The following is a 12045-nucleotide window of genomic DNA, read 5'->3' as shown; positions in this document are numbered from 1 at the left end:
GGTATGATAAGATTGAAAGTATCTTTAAGTATAAGAGAACTTGTTAGATATCAAACAAATCAAGCCCTTCAAACATATCAAAAATTGCTTTAGTGAAACAAAATTCAAATAAAACTAAAATGAATAGTAAAAAAGAAAAAAAAAGTTATATTACCTAGTAAATGAAGGGATTATACCGTTGAACGCTTGAAAATGAGATTCAAGCATATTGAGAAAAAATAAGCAATAAATAAATTAATTAATTAAAAAGGACTAGAAATAATCAAATGTGAGACTTCAAAACTATTTGACTACCTGAAATACATTATTTGAACACAACTGGCCAAAGCGAAAAATGTGTAATCAAGGTTATGTATCATAAGAGGGAAAGTAAATATGAGTGGATTTTCTGACTATAGAATAACCAATAAATTAGAAGAGAGTAAATAAAATGTGTATTGAAAGAACAAACTAAAAATTATGAATAAATTATGGATACTTTAGTCATTTAAGGGGGATGAAGATGACTATTGGACCTAATACAAGGACGATAATGGGTACGAGGTGGATNAGCACATACTCATGTCATCCTCATATCTCTGTTCATTTTAAAATTCATTTAATTTATCATCGACTAACTGAATGTTAAGTAAAATATTTTTTTTAATATTAATTTAATTTAGATTGGTTTGATCGAAGCTAATGATAGTAATTTAAAAAAAAATCTAGTATAGTTTAATAAAATAAAATAAAAACAAAAGATTGAAAATAAATTATAATGGGTGAAGGAGATGATGTGAAAGAAAGGTATATCAGTGTGAATAAAAGAGATGNGTGAGAATGAAAGAAATGTGTGTGAATGAAAGAGGTGAGTGTAAGTGAAGAAGATGTGGAGATGAAAAAGATGGGTGTGGATGAAGTAGATGACTTTAAGTGAAGAAAATGAGAATGACTGAAGGATATGAGTATGAATGAAAGAGATGGGTATAAGAAGATTTATACAGAAAGAGAGAAAAATTGAGAGTTATATATTTTTCATCTTTAAATATAGACCTTTGGATTAAAATTAACTTACCATTCTTACCCATTTTTACAAAAGCGCATAGATTAATAACATATAAATTAGAACAACCTATGCTAACTTAAATAAATATAAGTACTAAAAATAAATTAAATTAACGTTAATACGAGAGCAACAAATATATTAACTTATTAAAAAGTTAAAAGTAGATAATATCTTACCTAAGTCTTTATTGACCTCCAATATGAACTCTATTAGCATTTAGTTAAGTTAAGACTAAATCAATACTAATACCAACACTTATTCATTACAAAACATAAAAATAAATTATGATTGAGGTCGAATGGTTGAGCCGAAATGTCAAGATTGAAAAATGATAGAGAAATTGAGGTTGAGAGGTTGAGGCCCAATGATTGAGACCAAATCGTTGAGACCAAATAACCAATTGGATGGTTGAGGCTGAATGACCGAACCAAATGGTTAAGATTGAATAGTTGAGATCGAATGATTGAGGTCAAATGGTCGATTCAAAATGTCAAGACTGAAAAGTCAATAAAGAAATTGAGACCCAGTGGTTAAGGCTGAATGGCCGAGCCTGTTAAGACTGAAAAGTTGGCAAAGAAATTGAGTTCAAAAGGTTAAGGATGAAAGGTGAAGGTTGAATGGTTAAGGCCAAACAGTTCAGGTTAAATGGTTGAGTTTGTGAATGATTGAGTCGAAATTTAAAACTAAAAAGTTGGCAGAGAAATCGAGGCCAAGAGGATGAGATTGAATAGTCGATCGAATGGTTGAGGCCAAAAGTTAGAGGCCAAATGGTGTTGGGTACAAACAAAGTCCCACATCAGAAAAAATGAGATATGGACAAGGATTTATATACACATAAGATACTTTCATTAATAAGAGGCCTTTTGGAATGGTACCAAAAGTAAATCCGTGAGGGCTTAGCCCAAAGCGAACAATATCTTATCAATGTGGAGACTTATGTGTATGTGTGAGTGTCGAACCTCCCTACAAATGGTTGAGGCCAAATGGCTAAGTGGTCTTTTGTTTGAGGGGAGGATGTTGGGTACAAACAAAGTCCCAGATCAGAAAAAAATGAGAGATGGACATGGAATGGTTGAAGTCGAATGATTATGGTCAAATGATTGAGACCGAAAGGTTGAGACCAAAATATTAAGGCCAAATTCTTTATAAAATTATTAATCATTTAATACATAAGTGAATATATATATATATATATATATATATATATATATATATATATATATATATATATATAAGATTTCATCTTTGAGTTTAGAACTCACAAGGCAAGGAAATCATAAAAGGGCTATATATAAAACACAAGCAACAACAATGTCAGAAAATCTAACTTCTGGTAAAACGATTCTATTTTCAAAGAAGTCAACTCCACTAGAAGGAGGAAATAAGAGGAATAGAAAAAACTTGCATATCAATATCAATGTTTACTATATATTTTTGCACACACATTTTCCTTCTCTATATATGTATGTAATCGTAAGTTATATCCCTTTAATATTTTGTAAACAACTTCTTCATTTGTTTCTAATATCCAAGGCANAATGGCGTAATTCCTAAATGCCTGAGCTACCAATATAGAGTTTGTTTCAATTCAAAAGATAGAACCAACCTCTGTTAAGATCTGATTCAATGGCAAGGATGGTTTCCATCAGTTCAACTCTAAAGACAAACACATTACCACTAAAAGCGATGAAGCCTCCTATGTATTCGCCACTGTTACGACATCCCACTAGTACTTGTCTCTAGTTAACATTTGTGACCTCAGTTGTATTCATGGGATAGATGTTGATGTTGAAATGCTTAAGATTGTAAATTCTCGTACGTTGTTTCCCTTAATTCATAGAGAAATGATTTTTGACACACTTTAATTTTTTACATTCATTCTACATTGTTTTTATTTATTTTGTACTCTTTTCTTGCTTGAAAAACTACAAAACTTTATACTTTTTAAACTATTTTACCCTTATATTTTGTGTCAAATGAATGTAAAAGTGTGTCATGATATTATTACTCTAATCCCTAATCTCTAGGATAGATTACCTGCCATAGAGCAACTAGTTTCCATAGTAGTCAGCGCATAGTCAAACAAAATTGGGTTATCATGTGTAATACTATTGCCCATCTTCCTAATCATCCACATAATGTTTATGCATGTTGCCCTCCTTAAATCTCAGTTGTGAGTTGCATTATACCTGCATGAATTTGGGAACATTCACAATAGAAGTACAAATAAAGTTAGAGAAACGTCTTAACCAGTTAGTATTTTAAAATTGTGAAATGAATAGTTGATGTGATTGAGAGAATGTGAGATAGTAGAACATGGAAGTACTAACTAGAAAAAGTATATTTTTTAATTATCTTAGTTGTGTTGTGATAGATGTTGTCTTATATCCAATAGTATATTACATGAATATTTATAAACTCAAATTATTTTAAAAAATGTTAGTCACAATTTGAAATGTTTACATATTTATAGACGTAAGGATTTTTTCTCATTTTATATACTCTCACCCAAATCATATTCCAACCCCTTTCACATGGGGCAAAATATTCAGTGTCCACAGTATTAACCCCAAGTACTTATTTTCTCCAATTCGCAATCTAAAAAGATTGAACTAAGTTACATACTAGATCACTAACCCCTAAAAGAGAATAAGAACCTATATACTAAATAACTCAACAAGTCTTTAGATCAGGCTATCAAGACTTTATTAACAATGACCATATATATGTAAGGATGTGTATAGCTACTAACCAATACCATTTTATGAACACAAATTATTGTCTTTTGGTAACATACCAAACACTTAAAAAATCTGTATCAACTACTTAAAACCTTTTTTAGCATTATTAAGTGTAGAGAATATGCAAACAACTAATGTTTAGGACCGCATATATAATTTTAGTTAAAAAATAATATACCTGGGAGATGTCATTAATGATCTATTTATTTCATCATACAATAGTATTAGGCATTACATTCATGGATTATAACTATAAAGGTCTGTCTTATCAAAAAGAATCTTTAATTATTGCTTCACTCTGATTCAATACTTTCACACATTAAACTCAAAAAACAACTGAGAAAATTAAAATTCACACATCATATATGGGAGAATAAAAATTATCCAATACTTGAACCATTCATTCTTAATCTACTGATCACGGTTTACTACTAGTTGAAGCTGCAACTGATAATTATGGAACAAACTTTTGAATACAAATGATGTGCAAGATGACTTGATAATCAACTCAGGAAAACCACAGCAAATATTTTCTTGATAAAAGAAATCTTATGTTGCAACTAGAATTATAGCACTGTCACACAAACGAACACTGAAATTGTAAACAGAAAGACAATGTCAACATAATTGACAGAAATTATACAACCAGGACACAAGTGACATCATATCAGAAAAAGAAACAAAGGTCAAGGCAATTGACTGGTGTCGAGATACCAAAATCAGATATCGAAAGTATTTTAAACCCCAAAACCCTATTTGAGAAACCCAAAAGCCATACCAAAATTTGAAATCGATTATTTTAAACCCTAAATCCTCATTTAAAGAAAAATAAAATAAAAAAGGTCGACATCTTTGTACAATGAAGTGCAATTGAAAATTAAAAAAAGAAAAGAAAAAAAGGAAAGAACAATGACTGTCTTTACCTTCTCTTTGTACTCCAGCATGTAAGAGTAATATAAATATTTCCAAAACAATGAAAGGGAAATCTCGCATAAATGAATCCGTCAAACCATTGTTAACAAATGAGTTAAATATATTTTTATTTATTTTAAGTAAAAATTAGAATTTTTTTTTTCTATTTTAATTTTTGATTAATTTATTTCTTATTTTTATATTTTGATAAATTTATTTAATATTTTAAATACATTTCTTAATTAATATAGAACAAAACATGTATTTAACTGGGTAAACAACTTAGTAATATTATTTTTCAAACATTAAACAAATTTAATAAATTTTTATTAAAAAAATTAAATTTACACATTTCTAAAATTAAATAATTAAATTAGATCAAAATTTTGAAAAAAAATTAATTCTAAATTTTAGTTAAAGTAAAAAAATTAAAAACATATTTAATTCTTAATAATATTATATTTATAACAAAATTGATTTCAGAATTCAGATGTTACTTATTCAAAAAATGCTAATGTTCATAGCATTTGTAAGCACAAAAGTATTTTAATCAGTACTTTAGATGACAGTGACGAGTATTGAGTAGCAAAGGCACTACAACATTTCATTAAATGAAACCGTGGCTCGAGTTTACTGATATGTTTTTAGTCTGTTTGTGTCTTTGCACAAGTAATGTCACTTCTGGAATTAGCGTATACCCAGATGAGCAGTTTATGTGGAGCAGGAATGAAGCATAACCAATTGCTACATCATAGATTTCAGCAGGGTCTTTGATCTTACAGTAGGTTCTTGTCTGATATTTTATACTCTGAAACCCTCTTTGGACTTCATTTGCTTGTGTAATTTTTGTTCATTTTTCTCATATAAGAGAAAAACTGCTGCACGAAAGGGAACAAAGAAACAAGGTCTGCTTCCTTCTAGTGAGAAGCTCCCTTTGACTGAGTTTTCCCGGTAGTGAGGCCTTATTGCTGAGTCTCAACTAAAAGAAAAATAGGGTGTTCATTGCTAGATCTAGACATTCAATGATTTAAATAAGTTACCATATTTGCCGTGCTTGTTGAATTTGGAAGAGGAGCATTTTGAAAGATAGGGAAAAAATGAGAGGAAGGAAAACCTTTTATTCTTGTAGAGTGTAATGTATAGGTTGGGCATGGGGAATTATTTGTACAGTTCTAGCCAACACTACATTTGTAATCAATCTTAGTTAGTTTAAAAATTTTGTCCAGAAGGTTGAAATGGGAAAACTATCCTTGTATAGTTCCTAAAGTTGCTTCATTTGTGGACTATTTTCCATATTATATAACCTTCTATAATTGGAACAGTGGGCCATTTTCCATATTATAGAACTTCTACATTTAAAATGGTGTGGTGTGAGTTTTAAAATTGTTTTTGGAAATATTTTGTATGTAGTGTTTAATAAGGCATTTGATATTAAGATTTTTTTTTTTTTTAAATTATTAACAGTTTTAATAGATAAAAATAAATTCGTTGATAAATTCAAATTTATTTAGCAGCAAATTTTATGAACAAATTTTAGAATTTAAATTTGTGATGAAAATTTTCATTGATAATGAATTTGTCGGTTATATTTGTTGGTAAATTAGAATTTGAATTACTAATAGATACTTTCATTAGTAACATATTTGACGATTTGTTTTGTTGATGAATTTCGTTGATAAATTATAACTCTGAATTCTAATAGATTTGTTGTTTGTGTTGATAAATTGAGCGTTAAATTTCTCATTCAGATTTATATATGAAAAGGAGATGAGTGAGAAAAAGAATAAAATGAGGAGAAAGAGGGAGTTGAGGAGGACGATAAGAATGTCAGAGCTTTTGGTAGTAACTAAGGCATAATGATGATGACATTGACGATTTGGAGACAACACTAAACTGAAACAATGATGCAGAGGTGTGACGATGACGATTGTTAGAGTTAGAATAAGTGAAAAAGGAAGAAGAAAATGAAGAAGAGAGAGAAAAGAGAAAAAAAGAGAAGGAGGAAGATGACACAGTGGAAAAACGTTGTTTAACGTCACCTTAAACGTCGGTTAAGGATATACCCACGACGTATATTGATGATCGGTCACATTTTCATAAATAAGTTGACAATATAAACGTCCGTTTGGTCTATCTCTAACGTCTATAGAATTTTAGACGTCGACCCTTCAAATGATTAATATATCTTTAATAAGTCGAAAATATACATGGAATAAAATGAATCAATCTACCAAAAGTAGACTAAATAGGACATTACTTTCAGTTATACTAATAAAAGAAAATTGCAGTTTTAGAAAAATTGAATGAATGTTTGTAATTTTTATTAGAAAAGTTGCATTTAGAGTAATGATTTACCAAAAGTCACTTCAAAATTTCGTATGTGCTTTTATTTAAATTTTTACTTTTATTTGTAATTTTTCTTATAGCGTGATTTTCAATGGTGATATCAAAGTTGAGGTTCTATTATAGGGAGAAAGGAAAAAAATATAACATGTTGACTAAAGTCAACATTATGTGTTTCACTTCTTAGAAAGAGGCTAGTGTTGTAATCTTTTTTGTGCAATGACTTGGTTGATATATGTAATAGGGTCTACTTTGACAGATGTGATGTTGATGATTAATTCTCCTTAAATATTAGTGAGTTACGAGGAACAATGATATAGAAGTTACTGATAATAAATACAATATACAAGGTGAAAATAACAGTTCAAGTGAATTTATTGGTAATATGTGTCAAATGTTTATTCCAAAAGATGTGAGACTTTTGGTGATGGGAGGATCAAAAGAAAAATATTATAAAATTGAAAAATTGATTTGAAAGGCAATACCATAACTTAATAAGTCTCTTACGTATATGGAGAACTTGGATAGTCATGTGTTATTGGAGGGTTTGTACTCTTTTAAGAAAAATTGTTTGAGAAGGTTTGCAATTTTTATCAATCTAACTGTATAATGATTTATACTTTTTGCTAGAAAAATGCATCATAAAGTTTGTAGTTTTTGTCAGCAAAATTGCATCTTAAGTAATAATACTTTTATTTGTGGATGTGCTTTTATTTAAAGAGATTATTTTCCTATCATTAACACAAAAAATACTTTTTATATATATGCTATTTTAGGTTTTTTATGTCTGTTGTAGTTTGGACTTAATTGCCTAACATAAACTTACTGACTATTACGTTTATAACGGTTGAATGTATGAGATTAATCTTTTTATGTATAAAATCTTTATTTATAATAAAAAAAAATATAAATTAAACTCAAAATATAAATAAAAAATAATAATAAAAAAATAAAAAATAAATATAAAATAAAAATAATATATCTAATACTGTTGATATAATAAAAAAAACAAAAATACAAGTTTTTGGAATAGACATGAATCTATGCAGAAGGTAAAAATCATTTAATTAACTGATATAAAATTAACCCCTTAAAGAATACTTTTTCCCTGTAAAAGCTTGAAATTTCGACTCTTCATTCACTTTAGGTGACTCTGGTTTTGACTCTTTCGCCTTTTCTGTCTCTTTAGAACGGTTTGCATTTGACCCAAACACAAGCTTGCCTTGAGATCGACGAGCATTACTTGGTAAGCTAGAAGTTGTAGAAGACTGCGAATTGAGATTTGGAAAATCAGGCTTCTTGTCCTTTGACCCTGAGGAAGAAGAAAGTGGAGGAGGCTGATACTTCAAAGGTTTTCCATCCAACCGTCTCCCAGTTCCTGAAAATGGGTTGAACTTGGGCTCAGTTTCGGCAGGAGTATCCTCAGCAGCCGCTGGTGCCTTTCCAGTAGAATTCGGTGCAATGGGCTTTTCAGGTTCCTTGTAATCCAAGGGAGGAGCAAAGTCAGCCTCGCAGTCAGTTTCAATTATGCTTATAGCATTGTCAGGCTTAGTTTCTATAATATCTATGTAATATTTTTTGTTGTTGTAAGCCACCATAATGCTATCTCCAATAGTCAAGCAGGAAAAATTCCTCAGTGTCGTTTCTAAGATAGCTTTCGGATTCGAAATATCTAAGAAGTCCTTTGTGTGGGGTTGTAACTTAACATATGTCGCTTTTGGAAGTGTCACATTTTTCACTTTAACAAGGTCCCCCTCTTGTAAAAGCATGTTCTCCATCATCCAGTTTGGCATGTATATCATCCCTTCCTCTGCAATGAACTCAAGAACACCACAATGAGAAATCCGCTCAGCAGCATCATTACGCAGTTCAAACAACATTGGGTAATCAATATCCAGAGATGCGAGACGGTCAAGGGCTGATGGAGGCATTATAATTTTGTCACCACTTTCAATTTGGGGCTTTCCAATAAAAGAAGCTGAGTAGCATCGATATATCTGCTCAAATGATTCCCCGTCATATCCATATGCGTCGAAAAACATTTTCTATCGTGCTGATTGCAGATACACCGAGAATCAACCCTCAAAGCTCCCTGATGATCTGAAAAGAGAGAACAGACAAAGTGCAAGGTAGGAGAATGAAATAATAGATTCCACAAGAGGAATGGTAATCCAAAAACTGTATAAGATTAATCTCGATTGTGTACAAGGTTCTATTTATAATTTATAATAGAAGAAATATGGACTAAACCAAAATACAAATAAAAAATAATAATAAAAGATAAAAGATAAATATAAAATAAAGGTAATAAATCTAACAATAACAAATATAAATTATTTTATGTCTATTACAACACATCATATAAAAGATAAATAAAAAATAATAACAAAAGATAAAAGATAAATATAAAATAAACAAAAAATAAAAAATAAATATAAAATAAAAATAATATATCTAACAATAACAAATATAAATTATTTTATGTCTGTTACAACAACATATAAAAGATAAATATAAAATAAACAAAAGATAAATATAAAATAAAGATAATATATCTAACAATAACAAATATAAATTATTTTATGTCTATTACAACAACATATAAAAGATAAATAAAAAATAATAACAAAAGATAAAAGATAAATATAAAATAAAAAGAAATAAAAGATAAATATAAAATAAACAAAAGATAAAAAAAATATAAAATAAACAAAAGATAGAAGATAAATATAAAATAAACAAAAGATAGAAGATAAATATAAAATAAACAAAAAATAAAAGATAAATATAAAATAAATAAAAAATAAAATGTAAATATAAAATAAAGATAATATATAAAAAATAACAAATATAAATTATTTTATGTTTATTATAATAACAACGTATGTAAATATTTTATATATTTTTTTCTCATATATATGCATCAAATTTCTTCTTCTTTATTTCTTCAGTTTTTTTTCTTCTTCTTTTTTATTTAATAAACCTAAAATTACATAAACATTAAACATCCAATAAATATAAAATTAATAAAACATTTAATATAAATCAAAATTTATAAAACTCACATTCAAGACATATAAAACAATGACTCAATCCTTAAAAAAAAACAGTTGCACACCTACATTACAGGAATAGAGGATGTCAAAATAACCTTAAAATGCATAGAAATATTCAGAGCGGAAGAACTTTCTCAAAACTCCACACACAAAAATACCTCACAAAACACCTTTGTAATCAATCTTAGTTTAAAAATTTTGTCCGGAAGGTTGAAATGGGAAAACTATCATTCTATAGTTCTTTAGGCTTCCCAAATTGCTTCATTTGTGGACCATTTTTCATATTATAGAACTTCTACATTTAAAATGTGTGAGTTTTAAAATTGTTTTCGGAAATATTTTCTATCTACAGTTTAATAAGACATTTGATATTAAGAATTTTCATAATTACTACGGATTTTTATAAAGAAAATAAATTCATTGATAAATCTAAATTTATTTATTAACAAATTTTATTAACAGATTTTAGAATTTAAATTAATGATGAAAATTTTCACCCATAATGAATTTCAAGATTAGATTTATCGGTATATTAGAATTTGTCTTATTAATAAATATTTTCATTAATAATGTATTCGAGAATCCGTTGTGTCAAATGAATTTCGTCAAAAAGAATTATAACTCTGAATTTTAATGGATTTTTCTTTTTTTTAGATGAGCATTAAATTTCTCATCCAATGTGATAAAAAAAGTTTATATATGAAAAGTAGATGATGAGAAAAAAAAAATGAAGAAGAGATGGAGGAGGACAACAAGGAGACAAGTAGCGATAGTTGGAATACAATGATGACGACGAGGAGACAAGCCATTTTCCATATTATAGAACTTCTACCGTTGAAATGGTGTGGTGAGTTTTAAAATTGTTTTTGGAAATATTTTCTATATAAAGTTTAATAAGGCATTTGATAATTTTTATAATTATTGACGGATTTTTACTAAAGTTTTACTAATAAAATAAATTCATTGATAAATCCAAATTTATTTAACAACAACAAATTTTATCACCAGAATGAAGAATTTAAATTAGTAATGTCAGTTAGATTTATTGATAAATTAAAATTTGTATTAGTAACAAATACTTTCATTGGTAATGTATTTAATGATTCGTTTGACGATGAATTTTATTGATAAATTAAGTATTAAATTTCTCATCTACACTAATAAAAGTTTTATTATAGAGTGGAGATGAATGAGAAAAAGAAAAAAAAATGAAGAGAAAGAAGAGGTGGAGGAAGACGACAAGGAGGCCAAAGTTTATGACAATAGCAGGGGTGTAATGATGATGACGATGATGACTTGGAGACAACACCAATGTGAGACAATAACACAGAGATGCGGCAACGATGATTGTCACTAGTGAAAAAATGCTGATTAACGTTAGTTTTTTTGGGCTTTTAACGTCTATAACTGAACCGATGTCATTATCGGTGACGTCCATGCGACATCAGAAAAATAGTATAACTGACGTCTATCTCGACATCAATCACTAACAGGTCCGACGTCACTAAACGTCGGTGTAGAGGAAAAATGGACATCTAAAGACATCATATAGTCGGTCTTAGCTATAACCGACGTCGTAGAGACATTAAAGACTTCGAAAATGACAATGACTGACGTCTAAAAGGTACTATAGACGTCATTGTGTACATTAACCGACGTCTAATACAGTGGTTCTGTTTTAGTGCAGTTTTGTTCTCGTCTTTGGATAGCCTAGTAGCACAATCTCCTTTTGCTAGTTTCCCAAAAAAAAAATCTTGCGTCTCTTGAATTTCTTATGGTTCTTTTCAACCCAAAACTGAACCTGGGTTCTTGCTCAGTTCCATTTTCATCTGCAAGAAGAAAAAATCACGGTGAAACGATAACTAGGCAACGACCCACGGTCGTTTTTGGGTTGAAATGATCAAAAGAAATTCAATAGACGCTGCTTTTTTCTGGGAGGCAGCTAGCA

The 12045-nt window shown here is 29.0% G+C and overlaps 1 protein-coding gene across 1 annotated transcript; it reads right to left on the bottom strand.

The window, feature by feature from the left end:
- Window positions 1–8020: 8020 nt before the first annotated feature.
- On the bottom strand, window positions 8021–9221 carry LOC106778844 (ubiquitin recognition factor in ER-associated degradation protein 1-like). Its single transcript, XM_014666839.2, has one exon. The coding sequence runs from the start codon at window positions 9081–9083 to the stop codon at window positions 8124–8126; it is 960 nt and encodes a 319-aa protein (XP_014522325.1). The 5' UTR covers window positions 9084–9221; the 3' UTR covers window positions 8021–8123.
- Window positions 9222–12045: the final 2824 nt, after the last annotated feature.

Source organism: Vigna radiata, unplaced genomic scaffold, assembly GCF_000741045.1.
Source record: "Vigna radiata var. radiata cultivar VC1973A unplaced genomic scaffold, Vradiata_ver6 scaffold_184, whole genome shotgun sequence".
In the NCBI taxonomy this organism is placed as follows: Eukaryota; Viridiplantae; Streptophyta; class Magnoliopsida; order Fabales; family Fabaceae; genus Vigna; species Vigna radiata.
This window is presented reverse-complemented; position numbering and strand designations above follow the sequence as displayed.

Excerpts from the sequence above, each read along its gene's own strand:
- LOC106778844 (XM_014666839.2), bottom strand. The coding sequence starts at position 9,083 with ATGTTTTTCGACGCATATGGATATGACGGGGAATCATTTGAGCAGATA.